Here is a 24,947-nt window from a genome sequence, read left to right as displayed (position 1 = left end):
CTCACCCTTGCTGGATTTTTGGGACGTCCTAGGCCCACCAAGTGGGCCACACACATCACCATCCATAAATAAAGGAAAAGAGAGGAAGAAAGACAATCCGGCCATGGGGATAGAGCCCCGCCACTAATGGCCCTCCCAAGAGCAATCAAACACATAGATCTACTTTGATTTACACTTACAATCTTAAAACTATCACATGCATGGTCTATATCTACAATAGATGGTTGGGATGCCATCCCAACATGATCTTTAAGGTCTAGATGACCTTGAGATGGAGTGGATCATGAAATACATCATGATGGGGTCCATGGAGAATGGCCCCATCATGGAACATGACATGCATGTAGGATGGGCCAAAGGGCCACATCCATGGGATCAAATGGGATCCTCACCATGGATTGGTGGGTCCCATATGATCCATCGATGAAGAAATAATAAGATTAAAGGATAGAAAGGAAATCAACAAAAACATAGTCACCCACTTGCAATCCAACTCTCAAACTTCCACACCATGAAGATCTTGGAGCAAGGAAAAGATTTTGATGATTGAGATATATTTTTAGTGGTGGGATTTAAGGGGTTTTAGGGCTTAGAGGGCTGGAGAAAAGGGGACGAAAGGGACGTTGGGAGGGAGGTTTTGCTAGCTTGGAGGGAAAATGAGGAGGATGAATTTTCTAGCAATGTAATAATGAGTTGTAAGAAAAGGCAATGATTGCCTATGGGAGGAGAAAACAATGTTGTAGGCTAGGATAGGTTTTGTGTAGTGTGTAGGGTTGGGTGGTGTTTGTTATGGAACTTTTGTGTAGTGTGTGTAGTGTGCCTTGGAACTTGTGCCAAGGGTGGTGGTCCACATGCATCATATCTAAGTGGGCCACATGATTAGTGGTCATTCAATGAAATGTTCATAACTTTTGATCTATATATCGGATGGACGCACAAGACACGTCGTTGGAACCGCAACGACGATGCGCATAGGTCTCGGGCCGATCTGAGTCGAGTCAAAGTGACTGGACTGAAGGATGACCACAAAACACTATCCGAGGGTTGCGGGTCGCCGGGATTCGACCGGTAAGACCGTAGGACCAAGAGAAATGAAATACATACCTACACACACATGCACATACAAGAACTCGGGTCGGATCTTACAATCCGTTATGCCGGTTGAAATTAGGGTATGAGCCCAAAAATGAGGCAGATCCAAAACTCGAGTGGACCACACCACAGGAAACTATGGTGAATCGAACGCCCACCGTTAAATACTTCTTGGGCCCCCCCAGAGATTTTGGAACATGTTGATATTTGTGTTTTTCCATTATCCATGTTTGTGTGACCTTACGAACATGTTAGATGACAAAAAAACATCAATGCGGGCCTGGTGAAGGAAACGGTTTTCAAAGGTGGATGTTTTAAGGATACTTTTTCCTTTGGTGTGGGCCACTTGTGCATTGGATCTGCCTCTTTTTGGGCTCATGACCCAAAATATTCTACTAAAACAGATGGATGGTACATATATGTCACATACATCATGATGCGGCCCACCAATTTAAGTCAATATTTTTGGACCAGTTTTCAATGGAGCAATACACTTTGGTTATCAAACAAGATAAAAAAAAGTAATAAATACCCATTTACAAGGTAATTACCTTTGACATGGAAAATCAAACAGGTCATAAAATTGAGTTGAGTTTGTGCTTTCATATGAAAAACTAGAAAACACTTCTACTTGATCTTTCATCAAATATAGCCATGTTATATGAGAATAATCTACAAAAATAACGAAGTACTTAAAAGCAGCTAAACCAGTGAGATGAATTGGACTCAAAATATTATAATGTACTAAATAAAAAAGGTTTATTATTTCTCTTGTCCACACGAGAAATGAATGACACTTTATGGTGTTTACTCAACGCACAAGCCTTCCATTCTAATCTAGACACATGCAACAACGATGGAACTACTTTTCAAAATTAAGGAGGGATGACTAAGCTTGGAATGCCATTGATGTGGGGAGATATTTGTCCACAATGCGACTCTAGTTATTCCACTATAAAGGTAATGGAGTCCATTCGCTTCTTCCACCAATTATATTTCTCATCTTTAGATCTTGCAAGTCACAATAAGAAGGATAAAATGTGATAGAACAATTTAAGGAGTTGGTAAGCTTACTCACAAACAATAAACTCAAAGGAAATTTAGGGATGTAAAATGTTGTGGACAATGAAAGTGATGGGTAGGACGAGCAATACCCAATCATACACACGGTTGGAGTACCATCCGTTAATGTGATAGAAGTAATGGATGATGATTGTATTAACTAAGACAATACACTATATGTAATGGTCATATGATTGGAAGCTCCTGAGTCAATGACCCAAGGAACACTATCAGACGATGCAAGACAAAAGATACCTGACTAGATGAGAGCAACTATGGATGATGATGCATGAGGGGAACAATCTTTCATAAGTTTCTGGAAAAAAGAATTTTCTGGGTGTAATAGGGAATCAATTATTGTTGAGTTAGGTTTTCCTCTAGATGATCCCTCATCATTTGTATGGCCATCTCGGCCTTCTTGTTTACTCTTTTTTATTTTTATTTTTTATAATGAAGTTATCATTTCCCTTCAAAAAAGAAAGAAAGGTAATGGACTAAAAGACAAAGCTCAACACTTTTAACTCATGCAGACCAAAGAACATGAGTACAGTGGCACACAGACACCAACCAAATTTATACTAGTGCAACTTCTAATGTAGGAAACTTTCAAAGAACACACGTTAACCATGAATCCTTTAATTATGCGATGGACCAACTTAGTTGAGACCAAATCATTAGCCATGAATCCTGTAATTATGCGACGATAGACCAACTTAGCTGTGATCAAATCATGGTTAAATACCTCAAATAAAGTTGCAGAATCCTTCTAATTGGGTGTCGCTCACCCTTCAAATCGTGCTTTTGGACTCTTACTCCTGCTTCCTACTTATTTATACTTGTTTATATTTTTAAATAGACCCCAAGTAGATCCCAAGTAATTGGGATAAGGGGCTTAGATGATGATGATGATGATGATATTTTTAAATGTACGCTTTCCAGCTCCCACAACTGAATTTGTTGCCACCTTTCTTCACAGTTTTTGCAACTAAAGAGGACAGACGAACAACATATAAAAGAATACAATGCAGACCGTTGTTTTCCTTTTTGCTATTATATTTGACATATATAAACATTTCTAACAAATGCTCTCATTTGATCTTTTAATTTTTTAAATTTAATTGTACTCTGAAGCTTGATAGTTCTGATCAGAGATTTACCATTGTGGATATTATCAAATGTTTTGATAGAGCTAGTGGTGTTTATAGCACTACAAACAATATATACTGTGTTCATAATCTGTAACCTTCAGTGCGTTTTGTTGACTTCCAGTCAGCGGTGCTTCTGTGCATTTCTAACCAATTCTCTCATTTGATCTTTTTTTTGTTTATTTTAATTGTACTCTAGAGCTTGATATTTCTGATCAGCGATTTACCATTGTGGGCATTATCTAATGTTTTGATAGAGCTAGTGGTGTTTATAGCACTACAAATAATATATATTGTGTTCATAATCTGTAACCTTCAGTGCATTTTGTTGGCTTCCAGTCAGCGGCGCTCATGGCTGTTGGACTTCTTCATGAAGGATCAGCACATCCATTAACTATGAAAATTCTTCTGGTAGTGAGTTTATTTTATTTCTGTGCACTGGTTTTGGTTGTTGCTTATAACGTACTTGTGTTTGGCAGGGAACATTTTTTGTGGTGTGTATAGGTGGTTAATATGTTGTTCTTCAATTTTAAAAGAAATTACTAGTTTCCTTGTTGGTCTTGTTTGATTTGTTGAATTTGAAAACCTTGCTTTCTCGAGTTTGTTGAAGTTTGAGCTAATTGGCTTCCACAATACTAGCATCTGTTATTGATGAAAACCATGAAATGAATGGACCTTTAACCTTCTTGGTGTATATGGATGGTCAAGCCAGTAACATGACTAAAAGGTCTATCTAAATCAAGGATAAAGTTGAAAACTCAATATCATGTGTTGATTCTACCCAGTTGACTCATTGAGTCCAATATGTGTAAAGTGATTCTGCAAGTTGGTGTCATATTTTCCTTTTTAAGAAAGTGAATAATTTGAAAATGTTGAAAGATAAGGAAATCTGGATATTAGATAGAAATATCAATACCCACTTTTAATAAATCAATATGCACGTGGTGTTATTTTGTTTCTAATTCTCACCATTAGTCCATTACTAATGTAACTTTGTTGTTGTTTAAGGCTTTAAATTCTACTAGAAATAAGTGATTGTATACCATACATCTTCATGTACAAAGATATGAAGGATATAATTTTACTTAGAGCATAAAAAAAATATTAAAAGGTAATCATCCCTTAATAATGTTGAAATCAATTAATCATTGACTATCATTTATTGTACCATTTACGAATTTATCTCATTAACTTAATATGTCAAAATCAAGTATGAAAATGATGAATAACATCCAAGATACTTGTAATTTCCTCTGGGTTACCCTTCTCAAGGCCATCAAGTTATCCTTAGGCATATCCACCCATCCTGTATTGCTACTTGAAGCAATGATCTTCTCCTAACCTTTACTAGCTGTCATCTTCGTCTTCTATATAGTGTATTTTGATTCCTTCCAACTATCATTTCCAAGCCTTTGTCTAAATTTTCATCTCGTCTTATTCGACGAAACAGATGTAAGGTGAATGAACAAACTGTCTACCTTTTATCATATTTCGGTTGAAATTTTCTTTGCTTTTGAGTGATAGCTATCCTGGAGGAGACTGTAGCTCTATGATGAATTATGCTGGTTGACTAATCATGAGTTTTGTCATGTCGTTTTCCCTTTTTCTTTTCTAATCATGTTAATGAGTGTGAAAGATCATGAATGGTTTAGACATTGTCATTTTGATCAAATGCTTAGCACCGACAACCAATGAAGATGCAACCGGTGTTTAGTGATTAGTATCCTTACATGTCTCGATAATCGGGGATACAGAAACATGTATCGATATCGCTAATACTTGAAAAAATATCGTTGAGTAAGGGAAACATTTGTGGAAAGACGGAGAAAAAGGTGAAATTTTTTAGTGAAACTCCAGAAGATTCTAAAAGACAAATGTTTATATATTTAGCAATCAAATATTGCAAAAAACAACCATGCATATTTAGTTTCCATCCATGTGCACATACATTCATGCATCCATCCATGCATACATACGTATATCATCCATCCATCCATGTATACATATATAGATACATCATCCACCCATCCATGCATACATACATAAATACATAATCCATCTATCCAACCATCGATCCATCCATCCATCCATAAACACATGCATACTTGCTTGCATCCATTCATACACATCTATCAATCCATTCATACATGATACTTCCATACATGCATAACACATCCATTTATCCATCCATCATGCATTCACATATACATATATCATACATCTATCCATACACGCATGCATAATTATGAAATAACATAATTATTTTTTATCAGTAAACAAATTGTTTTAAATCATTGAAAAATAACTTTAATTAAAAAATGCAACACATCACTCATCAACATACATCCATAAAAACCAAAAATTAATAAGTATTTCATGAAACAATGTCATTGTTTTGTTTTTAAATAAAGTAGATTTTTAATGCATTTTCATAATTTTAAATAATTAAAAAATTCCAAAATTTGGAAAGCTTTTGGAGATTCAATAGATCGGCTACCTCTCATCAGCATATAAAAATTTAACTCTTTAATTACCAGTTTTAGGGGAGAAATGGGGAAAATTAGGATTTTCCTAGTTTTCCCAATTTCCACTTCCCAAATGTTGAAATTTTAAATTTAAATCTATGTCAATGCATGAGAATCATGCTGACATGGATTTGTAGTGAAATCTATGCCAAGATCTAAGAATAAAATAGTTTATTTTTAATTTTTCTTATGCTTTGAGTTTTGTCCCACTTTTGCTCTCGCTTGCCCATTTTCCACCCAAGTATAAGATCTTATTCACAAAAAATGAAGTAAAGTGGTTGAAATCTATTAAACAACTACGTGATGTTGATCTTGTACATAAAGACTATGATTCTCTTGCCCGAGAAATTATCTTAATATACAACATACGTATATTTTCTAACATTAAATCAATACAATTTATTGAGTATGGGATCCAAAATAAATGAGCCTCTTCTTCATGAGATAGTGACCGACGGCTATGTAAGAAGCTACGTTGTTTGTAATAACTTGGACAACATATTTCTCTCCTACCGCCTTAACTATACTATCTAACAATTTGAATAAATACCTGGCTGTATGGGAATGGGCCGATGCATCCACAAACTTAAAGAACATGGTCTTAGTTGGACAATTTATAAGAAAGTTTATCAATGTCTGGCTAGATCTATCGATCCATCCATCCATCAACCGTTAGCATACAACCATAGATTTTCCACGCCTCTTCGTATTTAGAGAAAGTTTCTAATAAACTCAACCTCTTTTTTTAGACAACTTTCCCCCATTTCATGATATAAAGGGGGTTCAATCCAGGTCCAAATTGACCTATAGCTTCCACCATAACCTTGAAGCTCTTCAGCTTTACAGCGTAGAATGTAACACTGGCTTGGTACAACCATTTACCGATATATTAAATCATGGTGTTCTTATCTTTTTTACTTATAGCGATTTTTTAATGTAGTTTGTGTAGGTCCTTTTCCCTTACCCCTTCGGATAACCACATTCTCGGGATGTGGTCTACACCACCTATTTATACGCCCATGCCCACGAGCTCTTTTGGGTGCCGATCTAGATCGCCCTATAGACGTAGGTGATGTAGAAGCATCCAAATCAACAACATCAATGTCCACATATGCTTCTCTTTCGATAAACTCTTCTTGAATAACCACTGTGTTATGTCTTTTTTTAGCATGCTTGTCCATGTACTCTATGATTTCCTTTCGGATCTCTGGAACTCTTGCATTTGATCCCAGGGTGTGCTCAAGGTGGTGTTTGTGTTGGCCAATACTACTGAAACTTACAAACCCACATAAATCATATATTATTAATGCCTTTTCAATAGCACTACGATAATGCCCGAGCTTCCAACCTGGGTCATTTGACTTGGGTTTCAAAGAAGATTGGGAAGAAGGCATGAATGAGATTTTATGAGTTGAGTCAACAAAGTAGACAAATAAGTAGCAAGTAATGTGTGAGTGTGAGAAATAAGTAGTAACTAGCAAGTACTATAGTTCTAAGTAGTAAGTGTAGTGCATGGGTATGAGCAGTGTTCAAGTTGTTGGCGATATTATCGAAATATCGCCGATAATATCGGCATCGCTAGTCTTGCGATACCGAAACTCCCTTTTTTCGTTTCTCTTTGGATTATCGGCAAAATATCGCAGATATCGGTGAAAAATTGGAGATATCGGCGAAAATCTTGGATTATCGCCGATAATATCGAGATTTTCGCACTGTACCTACCAACCACGATCCCTATTACGGGAAAACTGTGGCCAACAACCCATAAATCCGTAAAAAAACCCCTCTTTCAAAAAATCGAAAAAAATATCGGAAATAAGAAACCCTTCTTTCGGAAAAAATATCGGAATCGAGAAGATCGCCTCCTTGTTGATCGGATCGGAAGTTGGAGCTCGGAAGAACGCATCGATCAACAGCGCCCGGTGCCATTCCGTTCGGATTTTCAGGTATGAAAATCCCCTTTCTGCATCAACCCTCTTTCAAAAATCTCATTTCTTCGGCGGAGATATCTCTTCGAAGAAATTTTGGGGTTTTTTTTTTCTTTTCTTTTCGTAAAGAAAAACCCGTAATAGATATCGGGATTTTTTTTTTTCTTTTCTTTTCTTACCAACCTGATGAGGCATGCGCACCTACGCACATGCGCACCTTTGTACACGTGTCATGGGAGTGTAATCCGAACGGTCCATGTGATGCGGAATCACATGAAACCTCGCAGGGACAAATTTCATACCGATATAAAACTCCGGTAGGCTATAGAAAAGAGAAATGCAAATCAATAGATGAAACATTTTTCTTCTTTCATGGCCCACCAAAGTTTTGGATCAAAGTAAAAGTTGGGCCTTACAGGTTTCATGGGGTGCTGCATCATGTGGACCGTTCAAATTTTAGACTCCCATCATGTATGATGGCCCACCAAAAAGTTCGCATCAGTTACGTAAGAACGCAGTGAGTGTATATCAACGCATTACGTGGAACAATCCGCACGTTTATAAAGGCAGCCCAGCCACCGCATGTAAGGCCCACCATGATTTATTTATTTTATCCACTCCGTCCATACTCGTTAACAGATAATTTTAGGCGTTTATATAAAAAAAATTTGAGGCATATCCAATGTTCAAATGGACCACACCATAAGAAACAGTTGAATTGCATGTCTACCGTTGAAAAATATTTGGAGGGCCACGTAAGTTTTGGATCAAGCTAATATTCGTGTTTTCCCTTCTTTTGTGTCATTTTTAACTTTTCTGTGGTGGGGTCCAGTACAGATTTTTATCTACCTCATCCTTTCGCTCATGCCCTAAAATGATATCTCAAAATGGATGGACGGTGTGGATACAACACATACATCGTAGTGGGGCCTACAGAACATGGTGACGTCACTTCAGTAGCCGACCGCTACTCAAACTGTCAGTATCTAAGCCGCATCCGCGCGAATCGGAAACGGATCGGCTATTCCCCTGCCACCAGCCATTGCTCTGTGGGTCCCACCATGATGTATGTGTTTCATCCATGCCGTTCATCTATTTTTATAGATAATTTTACGATATGAGACCAAAAATGAGGTATATCCCAATCTTAAGTGGACCACATTACAGGAAACAATGTTGAATGAACATTGACCATTTAAAACTTTTTGGGGCCATCCAATGAACATCTCACCTCTTTTTGTACTGTAAACATGTCTTTGATAGTATATCAGATCCATGAAAATGGTGGGACACACCACGATGATCACCTAGTCTGAGAATCAAGATGAACCGATTTTTGGGTGGGCCACAACTTCAAAATCAATGGGCAGCCGATGGAATACTTAGTGTACATGTGTGCCAGCCAAAAGCGTGGATCGACCTGATTTTCATTCCAGTTGATCATCATGGTGTGGTCCACCTTTGGCACGTAACCGATTTTGTACAATTGTGACACTTTTGTTAGAAAGAAATCATTGTCTCCGAAAATAACATCCAGGCAGGCCCTGGTTCAGTTGAATGGGGATAATTTCTTTAAATTTCTACTCAACTCCTATTTTTGGGCAAAAAATAGAAAGCTCCAAAAATGATATTTTGCTTATTGGGTCAACGCATGCTTTTTGGCCCCCATTAAATGGAAACTTTTAATTTAATGTATTCTTTTTGTAAATTTTTCATTCCTAAATATGTAAATATATGTATTTAGGCATGTCCTGAAGTTTCACTGAAAAATTCCATCATTTTCTCCATGTTTTCCCCTTTTTCCCTGCATTTCCGGTTATCGGCGATATTATCGGCGATAACGATATTATATCTTTATCTCCGGCCAACGAAACTTGTAGCGACACCGACAACTCGAACACTGGGTATGAGAAATAAGTAGTAAGTAGTAACTATAGCTAGTAGTTAAGTACTAAATATAATGTACAATTATTATAGAAATAAGAAACTTCAAGAGAGAGAGAGAGTCTCACTATAGTTGTTTTACAAAATTCATAAGAGAGAGAGAGAGAGAGAGAGAGAGAGAGAGAGAGAGAGAGAGAGAGTACTATAGTTACTACACTACAATTGTGATAGATGAGATTGAGGGACTAAAGAAATAAAAATAAAATAGAAGTCTTGACTCTTGAGTCTTGAATCTTAATTATTGAAGAGTCTTGAATCCTTGAACTTATCTTGAGAGTTGAGTCTTCAATCTTGATCTCTTGAAGACTTGAACCCTGATATTGAATCTTGATTCTTGATTAAATAAAAAAAATAACAATAATATAATTACAATACAAATGATACAATAGACCACAATCAAGCTTTAGAAAGATGAGCAAACCCAATAGAAAATTAGCAATATCTTGATTCTTGAGGATTGATATTTGAGAAAGAGAAAGAAAGAAAAAGAATGAGAGAAAGAAAGTCAAAGAAGACAGATAGAGAATGAGAATGAGAGAGTAAAAGAAGAGAATGAGAATTAAAGCACAAAATGCACAATCCTTGTTCCTTGATCTTGGATTATTGAGGAATGAGGCTTGAATCTTTGATTCTTGACTTAAATTCCATAGGTACCTTCTTCTTCAATTAAATCAAGAGATTTAAGTGAGAGAGAGAGAGAGAGAGAGAGAGAGAGAGAGAGAGCTTAAAGGACTTTAGAGTGAGAGAGAGTGCTAGAGAGAGGGCTTAACAATATTGCAAATGAGGGGGGAAGAAGCAGTGTTTGAAATATCGATACTATCGGCCAATATTATCGTTATCGGCCCCCAGCGAGATGACACTCGTTCGATAACCCCCGGAAGATACCAAAAATCCCAAAATTCAGATATCGCACGATATATCGTGCGATATCGCGCTATATATCGTCGATATCGCCGATACAACCCACATCGTGCGATATTGCAGTGTTTTTTCCTCCATTATTGTCGGAAATCGACAACCAGACTCACGGACACTTGGGGTTGTGGAGAATAAAAAAAATTTGAATTAGAAAAAAAAAGGGAGTGAAATCGGAGAGTACCTGTAGCCGTAGGCTGTGGCGGTGATCGGAGGTGGGCCATTCGACAGGTAAGCATCTGTATCCCTCTTTCTTCGATTTTTTTTGGCTATTTTCTTCAATTTCCCTCTTTCTTCGCTGATTGGAACGTGCGTGTGCGGAGTTCTCGGAGATTCGGCCAGAAATCATCCTCCGGAATCCTCGCTGCGTGAAGGAGAAGGAAAATGAAGGAGATGGGCGCGGGAGGGGTGAAAAGGGGATCGACTGCGTGGTAGTTTACTGAGCACCCTCTTATCGTACTCAGAAAACTCAGTTGGGCCCACTTTTAATGTATGTGGTCTATCCACGCCGTCCATTCGTTTTCCCATATAAATTAAGGGGTTGATCCCAAAACTTAGAAATTTTAGTTGATCATACCACAGGAAACAGTGGTGATACTGATTTCCACCGTTGAAATCTTTCTGGGCCCTGCAGTGATGTTTATCGGTATCCAAACCGTTAATAAGATCATACAAACATGGATGAAGGGAAAATATGAATTTAAGATTGATCCAATCATCTAAGACTTTTGTGGCCCTCAAGAAATTTTCAACGGTGGATGTTCAATTCAACTATTTTGTAAGGTGTGGCCCATTTAAACATTGTATATGGTTTATTTTTGGGCTGAAGCCCTGAAATTATCTGGTAAAATGGATGGACGGAGACGATAAAATACATAAATCATGGTGGACCTCACATGAGTTTACACAGTACGCTAAGCACAGTGAGTTACTCACTGCACAATCGCAAAAGTAGTGTCACCAAGTTCTGTGGGTCCCATGGTAATGTGTGTGTCGTATCCACACCGTCCATTAATTTTGAAATAATATTTTAAGGCATGACATAAACAATGATGTAGATATAAATCTCAAGTGGACCACATTACAGGAAACAATGTTGAATGAGCGTCGACCATTAAAAACATTTTGGGGGCCATTAAAGTTTTGGATCAAGCTGATTTTTGTTTGTTCCCTTCATCTAAGCCGTCCATCCCTTTTTCTCAGATTATTTTAAGCATGAAAACAAAAATGAGGCAGATTCAACGCTAAAATGGACTACACACTCTTGCATTTAATGCAACCAAGCTTATTATTTGGTATTTGGTGTGGTCCACTTGATCGTTGGATCTACCTCATTTTTGTGTTCAAGCCTTAAAATGATACGTGCAAAAGGGATTGACGGCTTGGATGTACAGATACTGCACGGTGGGCCCACCCACAGAACTGCCCGTTCGGGGCTCAAGACGGGCAGGGTTAGGACGCAATCCGCGTCCAGGTACGTGTCGTGCGAAGACAAGCACTGACGCTCCTTAAGCTCGAGCTGTACGAACGGTTCAAAGGAGATTAAAGTTACATGGGCCCCACAATGATGTATTTATTATATCTACACCGTTCATCTATTTTTAGAGATCATATTAGAGCATTATCCAACAGATGAATCATATCCAAAGATCAACTGGACCACACCACAGATGGCAGCGGAGAATATGATTTTCACCGTTCAACAATTCGTGGGGCCCACCGTTAAAGATGAGTTGGACCCGCCACAGATGGCAGCGGAGAATCTGTGACCCCAATACGGGTTTCAATGGTAGACATTCAATTCACACCGTTGCCTTGGTGTGGTCCACTTGATTTTTTAATAAGCTTCATTTTTTGGCTAAAGACTTAAAATTATATGGTGAAATGGATGAACGGGTTGGATAAAATGCATGAATGAAGGTGGCCCCACAGAATTTACTCAGTAAGCTTAGGGTATCTGACATCTTTACATGTGGTACTGTTGCATGCATGAACAACTGTACGTGTGGATGGTGCTCTATGGACCATTCCGTAAAATAATATGACAAAATGGATGAGTGTCATGGATATACAACACATGCCCCAAGATGGGTCCTAACAAGTACTAATATAATATTATATGTGGAATCTCAACTTATCCATGTGGGTCTAGACCACAATTAGTCCCCATCATTAATATGTATATTTCTCAAATTTTACTTATTCAGTTCTTCTTTTGCTTTTCAATGAATTGGTTGTGTTTTCATACCTGACTATGATATATTTATAACTATCATGCATTCGATTTAAATATAATTGCATTAGTTCAGGTAAACATCGCATAGCTTAGGACCCTATACAAAGAAAATTTATTATGTGCATCTTTTTTTTGAGATGTTATGATTTAAAAGTGCATATTAGGGGCCTTTTTAACAATCCCCAAAGTTTCATGAAAAAATTCAACCATTTTCTCAATGTTTCCCCATGTTTCCCAAAAAGTGTGATAAACTATGCGATACAAACGATATATCCCGTGCGATAACCGATACGTATCTGTATCCCAAGGGTGTGATACATTGTGCGATACCGATATGGGAAGAAGTGCCTTTTTATGGGGAAAAAATGGCTTTTTTGAAAAAATAAAAATAAAGAAGGGTCTAACGATCATATTTGAATAGGCTTGTCCCGTCTTTTTCTTATGTGACTAGGTTAGAGTGTGAATGTTGTTGCCATCTGTGATTGCATATGCAATTATGCTATCACACAATCGCATAGTGTGGCTCATATGCTATATGCGATGATGGCATAAGCCATAAGCCATCATCGCATATGTCATATGAGCCACACTATGCGATTATGCGATTGCATTATCGCTTATGCAATCGTACATGGCAACAACATTCACACTCTAACCTAGACACATATGACGAAGATGGGACACCAAGCCTAGAATGTTACTGATGGGGGAAGACATTACTCTACAATACAACTTTAGTTCATGTTCTTCACGATTGGGGTAATAGAGTCCATTTGATTCATGTCGACCAATCATCCTTCCCGTCTTTAGATCTTGAAACTCACAATAGGAAGGGATAGAATTTGATAGAACAATTTAGGGCTTTGGTTAGTTTGTTAACAGATAATAAACTTATGAATGTACAAAACGGAAGACAATGAGAGATGGATAGGAATTGCACTAACTAAGATAGCTAGTTGATGTCCCATCAACTAGTGTGACATAAGAGATGTACTATCAGCTAGTGTGATAGAAGAGATGGATGTGGATTGGACTACATAAGATATCATTCTACGCTTGCCAATCATATGATCAGAAGCTTCAGAATTGATGATCCATGCGACATTATCAGAAGAAGTAAAACAAGTTGTACCCGATGTTTTAAATATCGTTATCGCGTAATGTATCGCACCCTTGGGATACGGATACATAATCGGTTATCGTATGGGATATGTCGGTTGTATCACGTAATGCATCATTGTTGTTGGGAAACATGGGACCATTGTGAAATTGTTCGAATTTTTCAAGGAAACTTCAAGGATTGTTGAAAAAGACATCAATACACACTTAGGAATCAAAACATTACAAAAAATAAAAAATAAAAAAAATGCACATAATAGGGGTTTTCTTTGTATGGGGTCTTAATACATGCACTGTCCAACTGAATTGATGCAAGTATATTTAAAGTTTATTCATAGAATTTATAAACGTAAGAAGACATGTATGGAAACACAAGCAATACATTCAAAAGCAAAAGAAGAAATACTAGATCAGGTTACATGTTTGATTTTGTGTTTGGATACAAAGATCGCAACTAATTTGTGCGAAATTGAGAAATTTTGATTTTTTTTTTTTTCAATTTTCCGCAACTCTACCCCAAATCTTGAAATCAAAGCTCCACCAAATCCATGATTTTTCATGGAAAACATGATGAATCATGGATTTGTAACCATTTGACATTGATTGAACGTGATTTACAAAAAAAAATAAAAAATGGATTGAAAACAAAAAATACTCACCGGATCGAATAGGTGGGATATATCAGCACTAACTATGTATTTCGTATCGCACAGGTGGGATACAAGATATATCGTGGGATACATCGGCTGATATCGTTGATATTTAAAACACTGGTTCTACCTAACTGGGCAAAACTAGCGGTAGAGGAAGAGGCATGGGTAGAGTGATCTCTTAGAAGCTTTGCATATTCTTCTTTGGACATAGTAATTGTATCACGTGAAGTACTCGGCATTGAATGAGCGGACTTGATTAGCCCAAGCTAGCTTTCCCACTGGATCCCAACATGTATCAACTGTGTGATTGTTGAGACCACAATGAGTGCTATTTTGGTTAACAGTGACCACTACCCCCTCCAGAATTTGTACCATGACTACCCCCACATAGTCTTGCCTTTAATGTAACCTCCCCTTGAGTCTTTACCTCTAAATTGACCATCGTGACCACGACCACCTCGTCTCCCCCCATCACCTTTGCCAGACGTAGAGATAAAAGCATGCTAATTGGATGATGATGAACCCTCTATAGTCATACCAGCTATATGTTAAACTTTGGCGAATGCCTCTGGACTAATGGGATCTCACTTCCTCCAAGAATATGAGATCTCATAGGTTTGAATTTAGGTCTTTGCCAAAGAAGAATTTGGTGACACGGAATTGCACCCTTTGCTTTCGCATAGTCTCAACGTCTGTAGACATCGGCTGACACACATTCAATTTTTCCCACATGCCCCACAAGGCAGAATAGTACTCTCCCACACTCGTCTCCCGGTTGGAATGGAAATATATTTTGTAGAATCTCATAAATATGAGTTAAGTTTTTCTCACCCGAATACATCTGTAAGTTATCCTATACTTCTTTGGTGGTCTTGAAGAAGATTGCATTTGCATTGATATGTGGCTCCATACTATTCCACAACAATGTCCTAATTTGGGCATCTTCTATTACCAAATCATCATAGTTTGCCACGGTTTTATCAGGTTTGGGGGACATTAGATATTTCACTTTTCGTTTTCCTATTAGAAAAACTTCTACAGATGTGGTCCACTATAGATAGTTTGTTCCATTTAGTTTACTGATGTGATTTGGAGGGACATTGAATATGATGGGGACATTATTATTCTTTGATTAACCCTTGGTATCCATATTGACAAAGGGAAGAATTTTTTAATATACACTAGGGAAAACTTTCAACAAATTGAACTTCACACATGTAGAAGAATGTATATATCCACAAACATAATCAATTAGATAATTACTTGCTTTCACCCATACACTTTTTCCTCCATACCATCGACAACCTTCGCGAATAATTTTCGTCTTCAAATCTAACCTTATCCTTTAAATCTAATTGTCCAATTATAGATGAGAGATGACCCACTTTAACCCATCACGCGGGTAGAATATGAAAGTGGGCCTTACATGCCTTTGTTGAACATGATTACACCCACCAAGCAGTGGTACAACAAGAGAAAGGGATTAGGTTAGGTCAGCACCAAGCATGTTAGAGTTTCCGTTTTTTTTTTTTTTATTTTTTTTTTTAAGTGACGAAAGATAAAAAAAAGAGGAAAAAAGATAAAGAGAGAAAGCAAGAAATGGAATCACTTATGGCTTTGGTACAATGTAGTTTGAGATGGAAGAAGAGAAGAAGAAAGGAAGAAAGATGAGAGAGTGATGTAGGACATGAAATTCAAGTATGATGTGTAAGATTTTCAGGCTTTAGATCACACTAGTTCAGAAACAATTACACAAAATTCCACATCCCACACGAAAGTTCAAACACTCAATCTAGGGGAATCTTATGCGGGTCCAGGCCTACACATGTGAGGGTCAGATCAATCAAAATTATAAACCAAACAAGAATCAAAGGAGGGTAAATTCATCCACACATGCACACAAATAATTCCCCCAATCCAAGGGATTTAGAAATTTCAATTCAGGAAACCCTAAGGTTGAAGAAAGGGCATAAAATTGGGGATTTGAGTAATTTAGGGTTAGGTTTAGGAATTTTTGGTGAAAGAGGAGTGAAAGAGAGGAGAGACGAACCAGAGAAGTACCACACGTGTGGATAGCAGCAATGGCCCAGACGCACATGCGTGTGATCCTGGCCGCACATGTGTGGGGCCCACTATTCAGAAAAAGACCACCTTAGCCCTGGTCGGCCAGAGATGGACTCCAAAACCCCCAAATCTCAGCTTAATCCGATGCACGGTTTGTGCGTGGTGCTCTGCCGAAGTTTCAGCCCTCCTGTAGGGCCAGATTTTGGAAATCTGCTGTAGAGAGAAAAACGGCTATAATAGAGGATGAATTTGATGCGTAGATGATTGTAGGAGGAGAAATATAGATAGAAGAAGGTGAGAGCGAATCGGGATAGGTGTGGCTTCGCACCATGATAGTTAGCCCTTCGAGGAAGGGAGGGTTTCACACCCAATTGAATCTCCACAACTCAGGAATTTAGGGGAGCAGAAAAATGCAGAAATTTTATTAATCTTCAACAAATCAAAAAGACTGCAAGGGGTGCCTATTTATAATAAAACCCTATACCCTAAAACTTGCGCCATGTGCGCAACCTATTACTTGGCGACGGAATAATAAAAAATAACAACTAATCAAAGCAATCTAAACCGTCCATGATATTCCTAATAACAATAATAAGCCAAACCCAAAGTACTAGATTATTTTGAATAGTGGGCCACGATCATGAGAACCAATGGTGGTATTCACATGACGATCGAGTCTACTCCAATGAACCAAAACGTATTCCTCTAACTAGGAGGCCCTCTCTGGACGTCGTCATCGATCCAAATCGATGGTGGGGCCCTCCTCCTTGCGTACTTGCATAGGGGGGCCTGCGTGTGCGCGTGCGCGTGATGTCCCCATCAAAAAGGAGGAAGAGAGGAGAGAGAATGATGAGCTACACATGCCCGACCTCTCGACAATCATTTATTACAATGAAAGTATACTTATACCCCCCCTTTGCTAAAGGATAAAATAAACAAATAAAGTAATGAGTATGGGCCTTGGGACTCTAACCCAAACACATTACTAAGGCCCGCACGTGTGGCCATAATGCAAGTAGCACCAGAAACAAAAGATCCAATGGTTAGAAACTCTTAGAAATCCATTTTAAAACATCTAGAAGTGTGGGCCCGGAGAATTGAGCTTGATGGAGCCCAAGAAACATGATGTAAGCCTCTAATCATAAGTCCGCGGCAACAGTTAATCCTTTATTAGATTACAAGAGGTTCCTTAACATCAATGCATGTATCCGTTCACATCCCTGTGGCAAATACATATGGCATCGCTAGATATATCAAAGTCATCACACCAAGACTAAGATCATTTGTTGCGTCCTCAATTCAAAGAATAATTCCAAGTTAATCCAATCCTATCATGATGGGCCTCTTGGTTAGAAGTCTTGATGCAATCCTCCAATACGGATATGAATATCCATACTTTTATGTGATGAAATGCGCAAGACAAGGATGTGAAAAATGACCTGATGGTAGAGATTAATCCATCTCGGTTCGTCACTAGTTCACATAAACACACAGGATAACCCCAAACAAGATCCATGCAGCTTGGTTTTCCGAAGTGGTTATGGAATATTGGATAATCGAGAACTGTAGGGGACATCTCTCTCATGACTAAAACTTTGGCCAATGTGTACTATTTCACCATTGGGCCAACCAAGAGTTAATCCATATGGATTAACTTCAAGCCATGAATAGAATGTTTCCATGCATAATTGTATCATCAAATAAAGAAGAATGTAAACAAAGAGGTTACTGACAACCAAGTTCCAATCAACGAAAAGTTGGATTTCAATTGCACATACTACAAACATGAGTCCCTTGAACAGTTTCAGTTCAGTGTCCTTAACCTCGAATTACCCATCTAGGGTTAAAGAAAAATAATTTATTTTGTCTTCTCTAGGGGGTAAAAAAACAATGACAAAAAAGATGAATTGAAATTAATCATTAATTGTGTCCGCTCTGCTTTCAAGTTTTTTGGTAGTGATTGCATTAGTCGGTCCTGAACTCAGTTAAGGCGATGTTAGGTTGGAAGCTGGTTGTTATACTTTTGCCAATCATTCTTGATATTTTTTATTTAAACAGGATTCGTAAAGTCAGAACCAACTAGCTGGGCATGTCTAAGATGGTGAAGACAATTGACACACTCATATTTATTGTATCTTAGTTGAAGATCTTTATTTCTATGTTGCCAAATAGTTGGGCTGAGACTATGATAATGATAGTTAGGACGATCATCTTAACATTACATTGTTGGAGACTTGTCTGAAGAAAACTATTTACAGTCTAAGATTCAACGTTTTCTAGGCTTTATATCGTCCTATAGTGCATGGTTGGATTTATGATGTTTGAATCTGCATCTGATGATTTGGGGTTCTAAGCTTAATGGCATGATCCTTGTGTGTCACTTGCGCTTTGGACTTGTGCTCCTGCTCCACAATTAATTTGGACAAGGCTTAGATGATGATGAACTCCTGCTCCCACTTCTTACCAGTTTATACTTTAAAACATTTGAAGCAAACACTTCCTTGGTCTTCCACCTGAATCTGTTGCCACTTCGATTCACCTTTCTTGTAACAGTAGTTCTAAGTAACAAAAAGGGTATAACTATTGTTAAGTAACAAAAAGCGTATATGAAATGTTATCTTCTTACCTTTTACCCATTATGTAAGATGCACTGTTTTATTTATTGGTATCTCACCATGTATCACACCCTTGGAATGCAGACACATATCAGTCTGGCATTGGAAGTATTGCATGATTGGGGAATCTACATAGAACTGCATAGTGGAATACAACTAATTCAATTCACTGTCGGAATTATGGGTCCTAATTTGGATGTATCTTGGATGAAAAATTACACTTATTTAATTATCTGACTATCGGGTTGGTATTTATTTATTGGATGGTTAAAAATGCAAAATATCCAATGGTGTTATTTCAACAAACAAGTAATCAGAGGTTAGGATTATTCAGTGAATCTAATTTTGGGACTATTACTTAGCAACAGTGAGTTTCACAATTAAGTTGTTTTAATTTGAGTTATTGTATGCCAGTGCAAAATTTCTGTGTGCCTGCTTATCAAGCATCATGCACTGTCGGACTATCATGTAAATCACCTCGTTTTTTAGAGGACTGGACTCCTATGTTTGTTGAAGGTGGATCCTCTGCAATTGCTGTAGAATAAGCTTATTCTAGAACAAGATGTGTAGGGCCCATTACCAAATTTTCAATCCTTAAAATTTCAAATAGGCAATATCCCCAAATCTTGTAAAAATTTCCAATTTCTCCTAAAGTCCTTAATTCATCATCTCTCTTGCACAAAACAAATGGAAACTCAAATTGCTTTTAAGAAGGCCAGCGTTGCGCTTAAAACTTCAATAGAAAGAAATCAAGAAGATCTCATTAATGCATACAAAATCAAAGAAATTTGGAAGATGAGGTATTTTTCATAAATAAAACCTTTCGTATAACAAAATTGGGAAAGTATGCTCCATGGGGGTTTGTAAGACTTCTTTCCATTCTTAACGGACGTTGACATATCAAAAACAACCTTTTTTGAGGTATCCAAAAGGGTATGTGACAACATTATGCAAGTGCAACCAAGTGCACCTAGGCGTTGGGTGCTAGGCACATGCTGGGGATAGTACCTTGCCTAGAGTCCAAGCGAGGCACAGGTGGCCCAAAATGCCTAGGTGTGTGCCTAAGCGCATGCTCAGGATGCCTTTGACTATGTTGGCACCTATAGAGGTTAATATAAATTTGAGAAGATGGGGAGAACGTTGGTGATACTTCAGTCTATCGGCGGTTAGTTGGAGACCTTATCTATTTGACCATGACTAGACTAGATATTTCACATTCAATATATGTTATGAGCCAGTTTGTCTTTGATTCGAGAAAAGATCATCTGATAACCGTGTGTGGATCATCATATACAGAGCTAGCTTGATAGGGCATTGTTATATATATCATCTGACAACTGAGGTGACATTTCTCTTGTGAATGATATTTCTATTGAGTTGCTTGGGATTATTTATTATTATATTATTACTCATTATCATCATCATCCAAGCCTTTTCCAATTAAGTGGGGTCAGCTATATGATTCCTATTTTGCCATTCCACTCAATCAAGGGTTAGGCCTTCAATTGGACCATAGGTCATCAAGTCTTTTCTTACTACCTCCATGGCTCCATCCACATCCTTTTGGGTCTTCCCCTTGCCCTTTTAGAACCTTCAACTTGCACCAACTCACTCCTAGGCAATGTTGTTCTTGGTCTCTGTTGCACTTGACCAAACCATGTAAGTCTACTTTCCCTCATCTTATTACCTATTGGCAGTGTTTTAAGCATCGACGATATCGGCTGATATATCTAGTATCCCACATGTTCAATCCAGTGAGCATTTTCAATCTTTTCTTCTATAAATCATGTTAAATCAGTGTCAAATTATTACAAATCCATGATTTTTCATGTTTTGGGAGCTTCAATTTTGAGATTTGGAGGAGATGGGCCAAGATGTGGAAAATTGATAAAAAATCAAAATTTCCCAATTTCTCACAAATCGGTAGCAATTTGTGTCCAAACATAAAATCAAACATGTATGTAAACTTGATGTAGTGATTCTTCTTTTGCTTTTGAATGTATTGCTTGTGTTTCTAGTTCCACACATCTTCTTACATTTATAAATTATATAAATAGACTTTGAATATACTTGCATCAATTCAGTTAGATAGTGCATAGATTTGGACGCCATACAAAGAAAGCCTATTATGTGTACTTGTTTTTTTGTAATGTTTTGATTTATAAGTGTGTATTGATGTCTTTTTTAACAATCACTGATTTTTCATTGAAAAATTTGACCAATTTCCTAATGTTACCCTATGTTTCAAACAACAGCGATACATTATGCGATACAACCGATATATCTGATGCGATAACCAATACATACGCAATACCAATATTTCGAACACTGCCTATTGGTACTACTAAGACCCCTTAAATGCATCCATTTCTAATTCTGTCCTTCCCCCTCCTCGTCTTGCCACTCATCTGTCTCAATATCCCCATTTCAGCTACACTCATCCTATAAACATGTTGTTCTTTACTGCCCAACATTCTGTCTCATAAGCATGGCTGATCTTATAGCTATCTTTCTTATATCACCTCTGTACAATCTGTCAGTTGGTATCAACTTGCATTAAGTAGGTAATTGACATATTTCTCATGAAGCACTTTATTGGATTTCCCTTACCATTTTGTTCAGTTATCAACACTATTGGCATCATGCATATGCCTTTATATGAATTCGTCACAAGGAACTGTGTTCTATAGAACCCTTGTTTGCAGTTTTCACTTGCATGTTATACTTGCCAACATTCATCCCATTGACTTGATTTACAGGGTGAAATAGGCCGTAGAAGTGGTGGTGACAATGTACTTGAAAGAGAAGGTTATGCAGTTGCTGCAGGGTCGGCATTGGGACTTGTAGCTTTAGGTATGGATTAATACATCAGGAATTGATTCTTGTGATTTTTGCTACAACTGCCAACTAAATTCAGTTCTTTTTGAAGGTCAAGGCAAAGATGCATTTGGTTCTGTGGACACTTTGGTGGATCGGCTTTTCCAATACATTGGTGGCAAAGAATTCCAAAATGTATGATGTTTGAAATGATTTAATATCATATTTTGTTTTAGCTTTTTCTTGGTGGGTAATCTGGGGTTGAACTTGTGACATCATGGCAATTTTTTACCATATTAATCACCAGCTAACAAGGCTCCACCCATATCTAATTTCTAATATGTTTTCTAATGAAATCTGGCAATTTCTTGCTTTCCTCAGGAGAGATCCCTGAAGATGGCACAAACAATAGATGATCGCAATCGCAGTGCTGGGCAGGTTATACTAATTACTAATCTCTTGATTTTATTATCTTTCTTTATTAGATTGTCATATATTAGAACTTCAGATTATACTTCCTCAATAAAATGAGCATCTGGATCCTCTTTGACTAGTGTTAATGAGTTCATTCTGTTGTGTGATTGTGATTGATCTAGCTGATGGATGGAACACTGGTCAATGTTGATGTTACTGCACCTGGTGCTACAATTGCACTAGCACTAATGTTTTTGAAGGTAAAATTTTCCATTAGGAAGCTCCATAATTTATCATTAGTTATGCTGTTTATACATCTTTTCTTTTCCAATAATTTTAAATGCACATATTAGTCAAGGCCTAACATTTTTGTTTGCCCTGTTGCTCTATGTCACAGACAGAATCAGAGGTCGTGGCATCTAGGCTTTCTATTCCTCTCACTCATTTTGATTTGCATTATGTTCGGCCTGATTTTATAATGCTCCGCGTCATTGCACGGAATTTGATAATGTGGAGCAGGTGACCTCCTTAATTTGATGTGTTGAGTAATTCAGTTTATGGTAATGGTATCTGTGAGCATTTACTAACAAAAACATTTGCAATAATGAAGAGTCCATCCTTCTAGAGAATGGATCGAAAACCAGATTCCTGAAATTGTGAAAAAGGGTGTCACGAACACTAGAGATGACTCAAGTGACGGTGATGACATGGATGCAGAAGCCCTGATTCAGGCATATGTGAATATAGTAGCTGGAGCATGCATTTCGCTAGGTTACTCTCTCTCTCTCTCTCTCTCTCTCTCTCTCTCTCTCTCTCTCTCTCAATCTGTTTTCCCTTTCTGATTACCATACATATGATTGATCATTGAACCCTACTGATATGGAGATACCGTTGCCTCTAGAATATGATATGAGTGATGGTTTATTTCATTTGATTTTAATAAATTTTTTTTTTATTCAACTTTACCTATTTGACAAAATTGTTCACAATGTATGATGGTTAAATACAATGGTTTTGGCTTTGAAGAGTAGCCATTGTTTCATCATCATCGTCATTATCTAAGCCGTATCCCAATTAATTGGGCTCGGCTACAAGAATCTTGTTCTGCCATTCCACTCTATCAAGGGCCATAACTTCAGTTAGTCCATAGTTCATTAAGTCTTTTCTTACTATCTCCACTAACATCCTTTTTGGCCTTCCCCTGCCCTTTTTGAGCCTTCAACTTGTACCAACTCACTCCTACATCCTAACCAGTGTAGTTCTTGGTCTCCATTGCATATGACCAAATCCATCTAATTCTACTTTCCCTCATCTTATTACCTATCGGTGCTACTCCTAAGCTCCCTCGAATGCATTCATTAATAATTCTATCCTCCGTTGTCTTGCCATTCATCCATTTCAACATCCTCATTTCATCTATGTTAAACAGACCGTTGTGATCCCACTCGTGGACCAGCTTGGTCCCACTTGTGATCTCTTGTAATTGTTGAGCCAAGGTATGTTTTGGGATGGAGTTTAGGCCCATAGGATTTGCTTGTCTGTTTAAGTTAATGGGGGCAGTTTTTAAATTTTACTTAAATTATGGCCAAACTTGCTTTTTTCATATTTAACATTCCCAATATGGAAGCTAAGCTAGATCTTCAATGTTAATCTGGGGTTATATTATCTTGGCTAGAGATCTCATTTGACCATGTTGGAAGAGGCAAATTGTGTTCAAGATGTCTTAAAAAATGAGGGGTTTAGCCAATTGGCTTTATATATATATATATATATATATATATATATATATATATTGGGAACTTGTTTTGCCCTGATTTCAATATATTTTTTTTCTGTTATATCTCAGAGAAAACATTTAATTTTCTAAAGTGGTTTATACTTCCCACAACATTGGCAGGGTTAAGGTATGCTGGTACCAGAAATGGTGATGCACAGGAACTGCTGTATAATTATGCAATTTACTTCTTGAATGAGGTATTACCTTCAGTTGTGATGTGTCTTTACCTGCTTTTGACAGTTTAGAAGTTCAATTTGTTCCATTTTACATTTGCAGATCAAGCCTATTTCTGTTACAAGTGGGAACACCTTCCCAAAGGGGTTATCACAGTATGTAGATCGTTTTACACTAGAGACATGCCTTCATCTCATTGTTCTTTCCCTTACTGTGGTAAGCGTGTACTTTTTAGTTTTGTATCAGATGTTAGGTATTTAGGTTTTTTCACCACTGTTTCTTTGAGAATTGCACTCAAGTATTTGATGCTTTGACTGTTTGTGTTGGTAACGTGGCATCTTGACGGTCATTTTCTTAGAATGTTTGTGTTTGGATTTCCAGTTATATTCATGCAAACCGTTATTTGAAAAGCTCAAAAGTATACCAATAACAGTATCTTAACTGCTTCCATAGTTTTCAGTGAACTA

General features: G+C 37.6%; 1 protein-coding gene across 4 annotated transcripts in view; it reads left to right on the top strand.

Moving 5' to 3' along the window:
• Window positions 1-24,947, top strand: part of LOC131253331 (anaphase-promoting complex subunit 1) — a 206,160-nt gene that overhangs the window by 147,984 nt on the left and 33,229 nt on the right. For 2 of the 4 annotated variants that reach the window (XM_058254292.1, XM_058254295.1), the window contains 9 exons: window positions 3,639-3,713; window positions 22,058-22,151; window positions 22,228-22,310; window positions 22,497-22,553; window positions 22,712-22,789; window positions 22,927-23,048; window positions 23,140-23,300; window positions 24,427-24,503; window positions 24,583-24,696. In XM_058254292.1, the coding sequence (XP_058110275.1) occupies window positions 3,639-3,713; window positions 22,058-22,151; window positions 22,228-22,310; window positions 22,497-22,553; window positions 22,712-22,789; window positions 22,927-23,048; window positions 23,140-23,300; window positions 24,427-24,503; window positions 24,583-24,696 (861 nt within the window). The remainder of the gene's footprint in view (window positions 1-3,638; window positions 3,714-22,057; window positions 22,152-22,227; window positions 22,311-22,496; window positions 22,554-22,711; window positions 22,790-22,926; window positions 23,049-23,139; window positions 23,301-24,426; window positions 24,504-24,582; window positions 24,697-24,947) is intronic. The other 2 variants (XM_058254293.1, XM_058254294.1) reach the window with 2 other exon arrangements.

Source organism: Magnolia sinica, chromosome 8 (assembly GCF_029962835.1).
Source record: "Magnolia sinica isolate HGM2019 chromosome 8, MsV1, whole genome shotgun sequence".
NCBI lineage: Eukaryota > Viridiplantae > Streptophyta > Magnoliopsida > Magnoliales > Magnoliaceae > Magnolia > Magnolia sinica.
This window is presented reverse-complemented; position numbering and strand designations above follow the sequence as displayed.